This window comes from Styela clava, chromosome 12 (assembly GCF_964204865.1).
Source record: "Styela clava chromosome 12, kaStyClav1.hap1.2, whole genome shotgun sequence".
Classification (NCBI taxonomy): domain Eukaryota; kingdom Metazoa; phylum Chordata; class Ascidiacea; order Stolidobranchia; family Styelidae; genus Styela; species Styela clava.
The window spans coordinates 7,359,869-7,374,845 of record NC_135261.1 but is presented as its reverse complement, the minus strand read 5'-3'; the positions used below and the strand labels follow the sequence as shown (position 1 = coordinate 7,374,845).

The window sequence follows — 14,977 nt, the reverse complement described above, 5'->3', positions numbered from 1 at the left end:
ACCTCTGGTCGATTATGGCTTCCTCCACCATCAAGTTCATGCATCTGAAACAACTAACTGGCTAATTAATTGCATACCCGACATGGACTGGTGACCGGACGAGAGGCCATGGTTCGTCCTATTATTAAGCCATGTTATCACCTTTCCTCTCCCTCAGGATAAATATGTAAATCCTATCCTATATTTATCTTAGAAGAGGAAAGGTGATAAGACATCTTAATGGTAAGACAAATTATTGTACGGTTGGTTGCCAATCAATGTCGGATATTCAAGTCGTCAACCAGGTATTTGTTTTAGATGCATGGACAGTAGGGGGAAGAAATTGTTATGTGAACCACTATACATTGACGAGAAGTCCAGCAATTCTCTCGCACATAATTATCCCATGCGGATATCTTCTACGCTCGCTCAGTTTGATGCTCTGACATTCGAATTGTGTAAAAAAAATCTTACTATTTGAAAATGATGTAAAATATGGGTTGTGGTTTTTTTAGTTTGCCATTTAACGATGAATTGAAATACTTAGCATGGAATGTTTATTAAAACTGCTCAATATTGAACTACCGATAATATTTCTGCTTTATGGACATTTGCATTATCGTGGGCTATTTCTGAATAAGTTTTATTTTATTGTACAAAATACATTTTTGGATTTTAGCTACAAGAAGAACAAAGAAAGTTGGAAATGGAAGAAGCCCAAAGAGAAGAAATTAGGAGGAAAATGCAGGAGGAAGCAAAATTAGAAGATTTAAGAGTAGAAGAGGAATTAAGGTTCAGTTGTTTTTCCTACCTCTGAGTTCTTCTCGCTTGAAAATGACCAGGGTCCGGTCATTTCAAGAATTTATTTCAACTATGCAAACAAAATTCGAAATTCATCGTTTGACAAAATACAAGAACAATACTTAATAATATCACGTTTCGCAGCCGATATGACAGAATTCAGTTGTGTGGGCGAGCGAATGAGATATTGTAAAATATTCGCCCCTGTGAAATATATATAGGCTAATTAAAGTCTTCCAGCGACTTGCAGCTGCTGTCTAAATTTAGCACTCAGAAGGTCTGGATTCAGACTACGGTCCGCTAGTTGAGTAACCCTGCCATATGGCACACTTTATAGCCTTTTTTTTCAAAGATTGATCTTCCGCCTTATCAACAGGAGCGCCTTATGTATGGATCGCTTATTGCCTTATGCTTTATTGCTACTCTCTAAACCAGTGCCGGTATTACTTCAAAAATCATTGCGCCTTATAGTCCCATGTATCTTATGTATGAAAAAAAACAATGTACGCAATTTACTAGTGTGTCGTCATTCCTCAGATATTTCACAAATTAGGCAATTTTTGTAAGAAAAATATTGTTTTCAAATTTCCTTCTACGCTAAATTCCACGGACCTTACAAACAGAATTATGTTTAATGGAATCCGTTTATCCAGACAGCGATGACGGATCACATAATACTGTATAAATATCATATAAAAAGCAGGCTATGGTTGCTCTTTACTTACTCCATCATCAACGGAATATCATCCAAACATTGTCATCAAAAATTCCTTTTGAAATTGATAATCAATGCCGGCAAGCTTCGCTCTGATGCACAACAATAATGTGTGATGATAGCAGACAATAGGTTACGTAGGAATGGCATCTATCATTAAAAATAAGAACTGATGTGTGCGGTTGGGAATTGGGGATTTGAGATTTAATTTTGTTACTATCTCGATGAAATGAATGTTTTTTCAACCCACTACACTTTACTATTGCAAAATTTTTAATGCCTATTTTGATTGTTTTTGAAAGTTTAAGATTGTAAACGGGTATACTTCTTCAAATGTACAATTATGTTTAAGAAACTCTTGTGGAAAAGTACGGGCAGATAATTTTAGCATAGTCTATCCCAGGTTTTCCAGGATGCTTTTTTAGTTAACACAACTAAACAGAAAATATTGAAGACTAAATGGCCACTTACTATTTGATTTATATCTATATTTACAACATATAACTAAAATCTGTAAAATGACAGTCAAAACTACAGTAGCGAGTCAATAGTTACAACGTTGATTGAAAACGTTGAGCGACTGTTGAAATCCCCATTGTTGTGTTATCGCTGATTGGCCATTATTACAGGAACGAACAAGGCAATCAAATGTCATCAGTTATTAGAATTATTTTTATTGGACATATTATTCAAATACTTTACTATTGAATCAATCTGAATGGAGTAGTGGTTTCACTTCTCTAGAAGTAAACTTGATAAAAGATATTAAATAAAATATCTCATCCAATGGAGTATTTTCACCCGTTACCATCAGCTTCCTGGCAATGGAATTTGATCTGCCAATTCAAATCACCTGTTTAAAATAGTTGTCAATAGTATCTGATTTAAATTTTTTCTTGACCCTGTATTTTCTAACTTTGTTATACTTATACCAATCTCTATTTCAGAAAAATACAAGCTCGAAGAATGAAACAACAAGAACAACGTAGAAATAACATGCAGAGTTACCAAGATCGACCCTCTGGGTAAATAATCATAGATATGCTCATAACCTCGACTCTTTGATTGCCAGTTTCATTTGAATACATGACCAAATGTGGCATTTGATCAAACAGCAGATCACAATTCCTTCTGTTGAATCATGAATGTTACCCTGCTGTCACTACACTATTATCTTAAGATAGGGTTTACATATTTATCCTGGGGAGATGAAAGCCAATGAGCCGACTTAATCAAATGGCAAAGCATGGTCACTTGTTCGGCTACCAGTCCATGCCGCCGTCGGATATGGGATTATTTGTTTCAGATGCATGAACTTAATGGTGGAGGAAGCCGTAACCAACCGACCAGCGGTTACGTGAACAACCCTACAGCAAGGAGGAGTCCAGCAATCCCCTCATGTAAATATCACATAAATAACCCCACTGGATTCAAACTTGCGAACCCCTCGCAGGATAATCAGAGATGCGATGGCAGGCGTATTCTCAACGCTAAGCTTTCCTGTCTCTAACCTATTTTTACTGACATGGGGTCTGACTGCATGGGGTCCGCCAACCTAGTTATCTATAGTTTCAGTTAGGTGTGGCATTTCAGTAGCCGTATATAACTTTGCTTAGGATCAGTCTTTTTACTTCTGTATGAGTGTGTGCATATTATTTTGCTTACCGATCTTAGCAAAAAAATAACATCAATAGGACAGTTTTTCTGTGCCACAATATGTCAAGTAATAGCCTTAGATTGAATTATGAAGAAATTGGAATTTGCAGGACGCAAAGCTCTCTTCCTACTGCCCCGCCTCAAGCATCCCGGACTAATGGATTAGGTATGATGGGAATCTTAGGCGGAGGACAACACTGGATGGTTGAAGAAGCAGAACGTAGAAGAGTTGCTGAGAAGGAAGGAAAACCGAGAGCTAACGCATTACATTATGGAAAAAAATCGGTTCGTTGAACTAGGGATTTTCACTCTGTATTGCAAAAAATTACAATAAATTTTCCTTTGTGTTATGTTTATTGGACACGCAGTGTACAATCATGGTTAATTTTGTTTTTATATTATTCGATGACATTGAACATCAAAAATGAAATTGTGGTAGGGGTAGTCTACTGTGACAGATGGCATACCCGTACTGCTTCGCTTATCCTTCCATATATTTGCTCTCTTGTTTCAATCCTGTATGGATTCGTGTTTTATCAGTTATAATAATCTTTCAACCGAAAACTGATGTGTGGAAGATTTTAGTACAATTTTTTATACTTTATTACTATTTTATTTTCAGGACTCTCGATCTGGTTCTGGTCTACCAGATCATGTGATCCAACGCCTCACTAATCGAGCTGCAGCAAAATCAACCGGACCGCGACCATTTGTAAAGGAGCAATTTTGGAATGATCCAAACGCAAAGGCAACATTGCTTTAGATTCCATTTTATGGAATTCATTATTTTTCATTCTGTTTTTTTTTTTTTTGCATTTCTTTTCAATTATTGATAATTTGTTAAAATAAAAAATGAAACTCTTTATTAAAAAGAGCGGCAAATGTCGCAACTCAACAAATACCTATGATGATTACTTGCCTTCGAATCTCAAACATAATTATAAATAATACATACCTATTTTTAATCCAAGTTCACGTGATTTCGATAGGGGGAGGGGAGATTGATAATTGAAAATTTGTAATATAATGTTATAATTTGTGTGTCACACAATGTAAAGAATTCTATTGTGACATCACATTAGCTTTCTGAAAAATATAATGATGCCATAATAAGATTTGAAATATTTCATATAGTACAAGATTGAAAGGTAAGTAGGATCATCACATCACTTAAATATATTTAATAAAAACTTGAATTTAAAAACAAGTTGAGAAGCTCAAATCTATAATACAACGTCAGACTTTTCATGCTGATGATTAGAATCAAAATTTTTGACAGAAAGCCATGGTTGACTGATCATATTTAGGAGAAATCAAAAAAGGCTCGAATGCGACAACGTTTTGGTTGTCAAAATTTGATTTTTATGAAGTTTAAAGTCGCGAGCCAAAATTTCCTTCAATATGGAGTCGGGGCCAAGGTTAGTTTGTGTCTGGACCCGTGGGGCCATTTTTGAGGTGGATCAGAGGCTAGGTTCTTGGACTTCACAGCCCGGCTTTTTGGCATTATCAGCAATTGTTTTCTTTTTGAGTTAACTTTATACCTACCGGTAATTTTCTTAGTGAGTTGCTTATTTACTTTATTATTAGTAAAATCTCACAATGTTGAAATTGAAATGAAAAGTGAAATTTGATTGTCTTAATTTCGGAATGAAGAAGAATTTTTGTACATAATTGGATTATTAATTTTATTTATTTTCAATTATCTGCTGTATAATTTTTTTACAACAAAATGTATAATAATGTATATTATTACCAAGCTTTTCTACATGACCTAATGGTACTATACCTACCCTACTTTTTCATATTTTGCTCTTTTTTTTAGTTTGTCTTATTTTCTTCCTTACGAAAATATTTGAAATCAAATCAAGATTAGATAGGTTTGGTAAAATAACCGGTTTAATATAAAAAAATTGACAAATTAGCTTTTTTGTGGTTTTTAACTGAGCGCATACTGCTTAAAGGCATTGCTATGTTCCATTATAGTTACTGAAACATGAAATATCTGGATTCATTTAAAATTAAATATAATAAATGTCCTTAACTGGAACTATTTTTAATAACCAAGCGGACTGATAAAGATATAAATTTGTCCAAATAATTAAAAAAAAGTTTGAGAAACTTTTTCAAAACTTCATATTCAAACTAAACAAGGGTGCTTCCTAACTAATATAGATATATTCTTGACTTTCGACACACTTACACCCAATGCTTACACAATCGTGTATTCTAAGTATATAATATGGGCCACAACCCATCTCATTTATCTACGGTGAGATGGAAGATTTATTCTCCATTTTATATTCTAACCAGTTTTTTGTGCTCAATTTTATTTACATTTCGCTTGATTTGATCTTTCTGCTTTAAGACTAACTATAACATTGTGTTAAAACTAATTAAAAATCCATTGTTTATGTTTCGAGCAATTTTGTACTTAATATTCTAACGACTGTGATTGTTGACTATTCACTATATTACCAATGTTAATTACCTTTCGCTTATTATTTTAAATTTCACTTTTTGGCAGAACATTTCTGTATAGAAAGATCATTTCTGCAAATCATTCCTAGACTTATATCCTATGGTGCTAATATACCTAAAGTTTTATCCTCCTATTTATGGTACTACTGATTATGACAAGATTTCTTATATTCATCTCTTCAGTATGATTCCCTAAACGAATTTATATTATGATTTGCTGTATTCAATCCCCATTAATATGGGAAGTTCATTGCCCAAATATTGTTGGACTTGCCAGTAAAAAAGTCGTGGGTTCAAATCCCACGCTAATCATCCACCCATGCAATAAATTGGGTGAGCAATGTCACATCGAAAAGTTTTCAAACCATCATTCCGAACTATTTTAGCTCCTCTACTAACAGTGAATCTTGTGCCTTGAAATGTGCATTTAATGTATAGAAAATGACAACAAGAATTCTCTATTTTAAAATTTGAGCTGTCTTTGTTGTCTGATTATCCCTTAAACCATATCGCAGGAGCTTTTGAAATCATTTCACATTATAGCAGGATGTAGCCTTGGACATTAAGTAGGAAAATATGTTTTGGAGTAGTTTTTATAAATTTCTCTATATTAGAAATTATGCGATATCAAATATTTTGAGTCCATTTTAACAGGCTATTAAAATGATTCATAAGTACTTACAAAAAACTATAAAAATAGATTTTACTGCTTCATGACTTTTTTCTGATGTTATCAAATTTCACTCTAAAATATTTCCCAGTTTTATAATGGGGAAAACATGTATCCATGCTTTTCACTATGAGTAGATTTTTCCTTGTTTGAAATTTCAAACTATTTTTATGGGATGCAAAATTCAATCTATTTTTCAAATTCTGAAGTAACTTCTTGTTATGGAGCCAAATTAATGCTACATCATTGTGAAGATCATTTTGTTTCATTTTTAGTCAAGAGTCCAACATTATGTTTTTTTTTAGAAAAAAATTCAATTTAGTGCCAGATGTATTACATTTTAGTCAACTTTCAAATATTATCAAACTGGGAAAAAATTCATTTTTTTTGTTCAAATTTTTAATACTTTCATGCTGTCTTTTCATTAATACTTTGATCAAAATTTGGTGCCCAATCTCGACTGGTTACATATGGCCAAATATATATTATAGTAATGAATGCGTGATTCATATGTGCAGTCAAACGTGACTCTTATATGAACCACACCAGTTGACACGTTTCAAAAAGGGCTGTGCTTCATATAAGCACAGTGTGCCAAAATTTCGTGACCAACGGTTGTCCTACCAATCACACTTTGTCCGCCCGTGGGACAATGGGAATAAGTGTTGGACACAATATTCTTGGGACTCTTGTATAACCATATTTTGACTGGTAAGAGGCAGTCAATTTGCAAAAAAAATTGTAAATTAAAGTAGCGCTTTTATTTTGTATAGCTTTTAAATCCGATCGTAGATGACATTAAAAGTCTGCAACCTACCATTACTGCGGTTCATAAAGTGAAGGTGAAATACTCATTTTATGTGCCACAGTATGGTAAGGGAGTATGCCAAGGATGTGATCTAAGGTCGGTTTAGCATGTAGTTTATATCGCCTTGTCTGCCCCAGTGTTCGTATACTTTTCCCGGCATTATGTTATACCTTCTTAAACTGCAAAAGTGTAATATGGTATGTTGCTTCTGCAATTGAATTGAATAAACGATAAAGAGGGGCCGCATCTTCGATAGATTTGTATAGGTGTGGAATGAAGAGTGAAATGACTGGAAGCTTCAACAAGATTATCATTCGTTATATGTAGGGCTGTCCAAGCGAACCAAATATTCGAAATCGAATCGAATCGCAAATTATTCGAATCGTTTTTCGGCTAATTTTCGAATCGCTAAAATTAGGTACCTGTACATAAAGCGGAAACCACCTTTACGGGATGTTTTTCATCGGGCAAACGGCGGCGCTCCGAGCTCAGACCACTCTTGCTCCCGGCTTAATTGGTTTCCCGATATTTCTCTCGCCTTCATTTTGTGATAAACATGTCATTACTATTGCCCGCCCGGTGGCACGTGATTAGCCATTTCATGCATGGTCATCATAACAAGGTATAATTGGTCATGACGTTTTTGAGAGAGAAAAAGGAGACAATTTAGAAAACGATAGTTCTATAAATAGAATCGATTTGAAGCTGTCGAGTTAGTTATCATAGGAACATGGTACAGGCAACTCAAGTGTTTTGGGATCCTTATGATGGCAATACCTTCTTTGAATGGAATTTGTAATTTCTTATGATGGCATTACTGTATTATCCATCTATATACCAAGACAAATAATTGCACTCTTGCATTTTGATGGCTGTTGTACACTAACAATATTATAGTCGTCAAATAATACGTTAGGGTGTTATTATTTTGCTGAAATTTACACAAAATAAGACTAGTGAATAGGATTAAAATAGCATCTACAGGCTTTACATGTCCTATTAAAACTGAATCCATCAAAATTGAGATTGCAATTTTTGAATAGTGCAATTTTTACTCTTAACACTCAACAGTTTTCGAGACCCAAATTTTGGAGTCCTCCAATTTTTTTGACCAGTTCATACAAGCGTGTGATCATCTCCTTTCATAAATCTGAAAACATTGTATTGCAAAATACCAGCAGTAAGTAAGATGTAACTGCACATACGTTACCACAACATCGAAGGGCAGACGTTTATTGTATAATAGAGACAGATTTAATATTGCGCAATAATATTCGGTTCGATTCGGCGAAAATATTCGATTCGAATCAAAAAATTATTCGATTTTGGACAGCCCTAGTTATATGGCGAATTTCATTGCTCAAAATGATTCCACGAACAAATTCCGTAACTTTGACTAATTAAAAATAGCTGTAGTTGCAGTACTGAACACTCGCTCATACTTTCAGCTTTCGGGCAGGTTTTCAAAACGGTTGTAGTACATTTAATAGTTTTGACTGTTAGTCGTCAACTTCTTGTCTTATGTCATAATTTGAGGCGCTATATTATTAACCGAGTTATATTGCCCGTTTTTGCGTTGTTGTCGCCTGCGTCCGATCTTTGCATTCTCCAAATCAGGACATTGTTTTTCGAAATTCCGTTTAACACTAGCATGTAAAAATGACTGCGGCTAACGAATGTACTTAATCCATTTTGCTAATTTTAACAAGATAAGGCTGGTATCCATGAAACTCGTAGATGAGATGCACGCAACCTAAGCAACTACTTTTGATTTTGGTAAATATTACGCCAATTCGATTCCTGTGAGATGTGTGAAAGGAGCTTAATTTCCGTTCACAGATTTGTTTACTCTTCGCGACCTACTTTGTCTGTAACTCCTCTCCAGCATCCTCCCCCATCCTAAATATATATAACAAAATATAGTTCGTGCCCGTCGATTTCAAAGTAGTATAAAAAAAATTATAAGCGCTACATACTAATAATTATCACCATATCAAAACTATTTATTGGGAGATTGTTTGGACCAAATCTTTTGTTTAGCGTTACCCTTTGGACAATTTGTTTAAAGATCACTCATGTACCCCAAAAATTTTCTTGCGTGATGTGATTGAACAAAATAAGTCATGTAAACTGCGAAAATAAACTTAGATTAGCAGTTCTGGAAAGAATATCCTTATACTAATTTGCGCCTTGAAAAGTCAAAATGTACCCCAGTTTGGGAACCCCTGGTGTACACAATCCCACGCACCTTTAAATCAACGATTTGACATGCTTGTAGAGAGCTTCAACGTTACCTTCATTTTGGTTAGGGGTTGTGAATCTTAATTTATTAGCCGTTGGTCGAGCAAAAAGTTTGAGGCGCCTCTGCGTTTTTTAGCGGGCCGGAATGATATATTTGCACGCACTCTATTTGAATTTTGACTGTTGGAATTTCAGATTATTCAAAATAGGGAAAAATAGACAAAATCCTAAATTTAAAAAAATAGCGGAGATCTGTACTTTCTTTTGTCGCCCTTTATTAGAGATCTGGCATCTGTTTTTTTTTCTACCTGGAATCAAGAGCTGATTGAAACTTCACAGTCATGAAGGTTGACATTTCAAGCAAGAAACAATTTACTTTTGTTCAAATTTATTATTATTTTATTAAACTACAGTAAACAATCAGGTTAAAAGCGCTATTAGGTAAAAAATCGAGTATTCTACTAAAATAAAATCCCTGGAATCCGTCTTTATCGACAATATAACATGTGCAAATCATGAGATAGTAGTCTATAAGTAACAAACTAAAAAAAACAATTAAGATATTTCAAAGCATTCTGATATTTCATCCGATTTGTTCTTGTCCTCCCTTGCTCGCGAACCCGAGAACAATTCCTATCAAACACAGTCCCAGACCACCACAAGCAAGACCATAACTGTATCCTAAATTGTAGCCTTGTGACGACAGGGCAGAATTGGCGTAGGTACCACCATACGTTGCTACAGCAATCAAGATAAAAACAGCTGAAAAATAACGCGAGATCGTTACAAATTACAAAAAGAGTGTGAAAAACCGATGATGAATGGTACGTTGATGTTAGTGATAGTTCAAAAAAATAATTTATTATTATTATAAACAAACCTGAAATACTGAATGACACGGCAGCAAAAATGGGAAACCATCCCCTTTCATTCTTCCGATTTGTCATCGTCATTATAGCTAAAGAAGATAGGGGAAAACAAGCCAGTATCAAGAATGCTGCAGCAGTCCTCCCACCATCGCCCGAATCTGTAATAGAGAAATATAATATAAGGAATTATCTTGGTAAATTTTATCACCGGCGATATAACACAGAAAGCGCTACCGAGGGTCGTATACGTTACTTATCAGGCATCTCATGTCAAAGATGGAATTTGAAAATAAACGATTTTCGCGCCTGTAAAAAAAATATTTTGTGTAAGGGCCGGTTGTTTTTGGTTGACGTTGTCATTGCCTGCCCAATGCCCTGGTGGACAGGAAACGCATGATTTTGTGATACCATCGTAGTCAATTAACTTTAAAACGATTTAATCATTCGCAAATGGTCACACGTTCAAAAGCGAGGTGCATGAATGTTTTTGTGAAGCATGAAAGACTCGCGGGCGTGACTGGCGAGGGGCAGAACATCGTGGGGGCAGCAGATTGCTTGTAATTAACATTACAAACATTTCACTCTTACTGGACCTTTAACATTATTTATTCTCATGTATATATAACGAAATCTATATTTTATCCCCCGCATTATTTTTGAAGTTAGGTAGCCTATACGGGAAATGATTGTCAGAAACTCACCCCGGGCAGCAGAAAAGTTCAGTACGCCCCCGGCCGAATTTTATTATGTTACATGAGCTGTAATAAATTCCATTGCCAATCTAGCTGAAATAAAAGATGTAATAATTCGAACATTAAATAGAACTGAGTTTACTTGTCTTGAGTCATGTTCAGGACGAAGATTCGAGTACGAACATAAAAATTTAAATATACATAAAAAAAATATATAGAAGTCTTGTCAGCGTTACTACATTAATTTTTAATGATATTTCGAAAATCGCATTTTCAGTGATTCGATTCAGCAAAATACAAATGTAGGGTTGCGATTGATTTTGCCAATTTATATTCTGTAAAGACACAATTAAAAAAATCCAAAAAGAATTTGAAAATCACAGAAATAGGTTGATCTTGTTCTCTTTTCTGCGTTGAACGAGAGATAGCAAGGGCCATATAACAAAGGCTATTTTATTTGAGAATATGAGGATACTTCTATCGTTGCATATTGTGCTATTTCAGTATTTGCATAGCAAAAGCAGGGTATCGGCACAAGACAATGTGCTGGCCAGCCCATGGCAACAGACTCAAATTTAGTCTTGCATAACGGCACGTTTCCAGTTTAAGAGAGTCAATGGTGCGTGACTCCGAGGCTGGCACAACGTTTCGAGCTGACGGTTATCACCAGGTCAGTGAAAATAGTTACGCCCAATTGCAGCATCCACCGTTAATGAAAGTCTGTATGAATAGACTTCTATTAAGTCTTTTATATTGCCAGCTATACTTTATAAATTCAACAACTTGATCGGAAAGCTAAGCTACGAGTTATAATTATTAACTAATAAAAAGCATGATTTTGCTGAATTGCCCATCTGCCGCGTCGACCACCATGTACTGATGTACAGAGTTTACCGACGTAAACCAGGTGCTATGGATAAAAATAACAAAATTTAAGTTACCAATATATTCACATGTCCCAGCAGTACAATTTCTCCATATTCCAATATTACTTGCTCCGTTTTCAAGCCAATGTGTATCACCACACGTCCATGCGCTCAGAACAACTGCACCCACGGATGTAACGAGAAATGCAACAAAAAGTGCGATGTTCATGCCTGAAACACTAAAACTATGTCGTAACTACAAACAAAAACAAGACCTTTTAAAAAAGATTTTCCCAACAAGAACAGTGTCGATAGGAATTGAACTGCGAACCACTATTTTTAAACACAAATCGCTTCACGGAAAGGTTATTATACGAACTAGCCTCTCTCTCTCTCTCTATGCTTGCAGACCATACTGGCAATACTGTTAATCGTTTTGTCATTTTATACGCTGCGGTTCTTCTAATATTTATTTTATGACTACATAGTCAAAATAAACATTGGTAAAAAGCGCGAGGGAGAAAATTGAATTTGTGCGTTTTTTTAGAAATTTTATTCAAGTCTGTTTGCTATTCCAATTCTATGTCTAACGTTTGCTTGTGGCGCGTGAAATTACAGCGAATCATGTGCAGCGCTATTCTCTTTAAAAACTGACGTGTCGTCACGCGGAAATCGACACCAGGGCGCGTGACTGTTTTTTGTCAGCAAGCTTTGTATTATTAATGAAACGTAGATGTTGCGTATCGCGTTCGATTTACCAACTTTCTACCAAGATTTGAAGCAAAGGTTAATGGCACTTTCTCTTTTTAATACACAGAACATCTTCGACGATAGGCTTCCGCAGATAGCCAATCGTCTGTAAATAAGATCCACTAATCGAAAAATCAATTTCAAATTTTTAACACTTCAAGATGGAAGTAGTTCTGATAGGGCTTATACTTTTGTTAATTTTTTTTATTACCTTTTCGACCGGTATTTTACCCAAGCATGCTCCGTTTTACTATGATTCATGGGAACACTGTTTCCGTTCCTTCGTCGTGACAACTAACGTCACAGCTGTCTTTTGTTTTGATTTATCAATTCAGTGATCAGATACATTTCCGTGTGAGTCACATAGTCTAGCACAGAGGTGGGCAAATTACGGCCCGCGGGTCGGATCCGGCCCACTTTAGTGTTTTATCCGGCCCACTTGTTCGTGCTAAAATTAGGCTATAGTTTTCATGCATAAAAATTATCGTTGAAGAGATCGGAGAAACAATAAATCGTTGTAATTCCACACGTACTATCAGCTCTGAATATAAACATAAAACCATCTGAATAATTTCTGTACAATAATTCAAAAACCTCCTGATATATTAGCATTTTGGCCTGCATTTTACTAAGCGCGTGTTCGTGGATGTCCCAATACATGTTGTTTACTTTTGTCTAGTACAGAGGGGGGGGGGGACTGAGTTGAAATCGCTTATAGTTATTCCATGTCCTGGGTATTTAAGACGTGAACATCAGCATTATATCGGTAAACTATTTTACAGGGAATTATCCCTGTATTATGAGAACGTCGAGAAAAGGATTTCCTTGGAAGTGTGCAAAACTCCATATTGTGTGGTCATCTGAAACAAGAGACTAAATACAAACTAAAAATTTAATCCGCAAATCCAATTAGCGACTGAAAATGAGGAAGTGATTATTGTAAGAAAGGAGCGGAGCCATAAGATATGTATATATATATATATCACAAAATATAATGCAGAACATCATAATATTCGTTTTCAAAGCTCTATTTTTGACCTAGTAAATCCCAAAAATTTCGTTATTTTTCATCGGACCGGAAACTATAGCAAATCCCAGCGGTTCCCAAATATGTGTTTGGGCTTAAAAATAATCTTAAGTGGCTCAAATTAATCAAATGACCAAGATCGCTCCTTTTCTTAATATATAATTAAATTAATTATATTAAATTGATATGGCGAGACATTTTTTATTCTCGTAATAGTCTTGAACTGAATATTTTGCGCAACAGAAAAACCATCAACGGTGAAAAAGTCGGCAATTTCAACAAATGGGTAATCACGATTCACGACGACTGTTGCCATTGGAATTTCCGTTTCCTATTTTGGATAAAAAATAAAATCAATCAAATAACACTTGCCTCCTAAATCCCAAGTTACAGTAATTTTGTTCGTAAACGACATGAATGCGCATCATTTATTCTCTTTGATTTAAATAATCTATTTATCAAATGCGGTCATCATGACCGCGATTGTTACATTGTGCTATCTTTATTATTAACGTTATCCTAGCCCATTAGCCCAGCTAATTTGTTTTTTTTTTCGATCAACTTTCTTTGCACTGCTTTTTTTTCGATCAACTTTCTTTGCGCTGCTGCCGTAATTTGCCAGCCTCTGTAATAACGGCTCATTGATCATTGTGTCTAGGGCTCTAGGTATTTGCAAATAACCGTTTCTGATCATATTGAATTTTGATCATCCGGCCCAGTAACCAAGTCTGTTATCCGCATCCGGCCCACTCAGGAAAGTAATTGCCCACCCCTGGTCTAGCAGTACTTCATTTAGTTATTCATTCTTCATGCTCATATATATGCGCATTGCTCTCTGTCATGTTAAAAAAGCAGCACATGAGCAAATTTTTACAACAGTAGGAAACCAGGTTAACGAACTAAATCAGTTATGCAGTTAGGCAATATTAAAATTAACTTACCATTATAATTTTCACATACTGTAGTGTGTTTTAATCACCGTTTCATAACTCACAGCTCAATTATCTGCAATAGTACGTAACTAATATATATATAGCATTATAAGGGACGCAAATTGGTGTATGTGCCCTTTGGAAAAGTCGGTACCTGATCTCACCCAAAATGATTCTCAGATAGATGTATTTTAAATGTCATTGGAGCAAAAAGTCTTAATGCAAGATCTGGTAATATGAATCAAATAACTCAAATAGGGTTTGGAGCTTTGTCAAACAAGGGTAATTCTACAGAAACTCTCTTTAAAAATGCTGTAACATCTACGATGAGGCAAACGCAAGTAGTAAGATATATATGTATGGCTCACGTATATTTCCATGAACGAACACGCGCTTAGTAAAATGCAGGCCAAAATGCTAATATATCAGGAGGTTTTTGAATTATTGTACAGAAATTATTCAGATGGTTTTATGTTTATATTCAGAGCTGATA

General features: G+C 35.2%; 2 protein-coding genes across 2 annotated transcripts in view; one reads left to right on the top strand and one right to left on the bottom strand.

Annotated features, from left to right (window-relative positions):
• LOC120329459 (uncharacterized) overlaps positions 1-7,349 on the top strand; it is a 29,057-nt gene extending 21,708 nt beyond the window's left edge. Inside the window, exons 14-17 of the mRNA XM_078118515.1 lie at positions 659-771; positions 2,443-2,520; positions 3,262-3,436; positions 3,774-7,349. Coding sequence (XP_077974641.1) covers positions 659-771; positions 2,443-2,520; positions 3,262-3,436; positions 3,774-3,914 — 507 coding nt within the window. The 3' untranslated portion in view covers positions 3,915-7,349. The remainder of the gene's footprint in view (positions 1-658; positions 772-2,442; positions 2,521-3,261; positions 3,437-3,773) is intronic.
• A 2,451-nt stretch (positions 7,350-9,800) lies between these two features.
• Positions 9,801-12,083, bottom strand: LOC144430651 (epithelial membrane protein 1-like). Its single transcript, XM_078118666.1, has 3 exons — positions 11,851-12,083; positions 10,229-10,375; positions 9,801-10,110 (listed from the first exon to the last, which is right to left on the bottom strand). Exons 1-3 carry the CDS (start codon positions 12,002-12,004, stop codon positions 9,932-9,934), a joined length of 480 nt encoding a protein of 159 aa, XP_077974792.1. The 5' UTR covers positions 12,005-12,083; the 3' UTR covers positions 9,801-9,931.
• Between the last annotated feature and the right edge of the window lie 2,894 nt (positions 12,084-14,977).

What these genes read in the sequence shown, in the direction of transcription:
- LOC144430651 (XM_078118666.1), bottom strand. Translation starts at nt 12,004, where the DNA reads ATGAACATCGCACTTTTTGTTGCATTTCTCGTTACATCCGTGGGTGCA. An exon ending in TGGGACATGTGAATATATTG is followed by an intron (nt 10,376 to 11,850) that starts GTAACTTAAATT and finishes TCTCTATTACAG; the next exon opens with ATTCGGGCGATGGTGGGAGG. An exon ending in CGTGTCATTCAGTATTTCAG is followed by an intron (nt 10,111 to 10,228) that starts GTTTGTTTATAA and finishes GTTATTTTTCAG; the next exon opens with CTGTTTTTATCTTGATTGCT.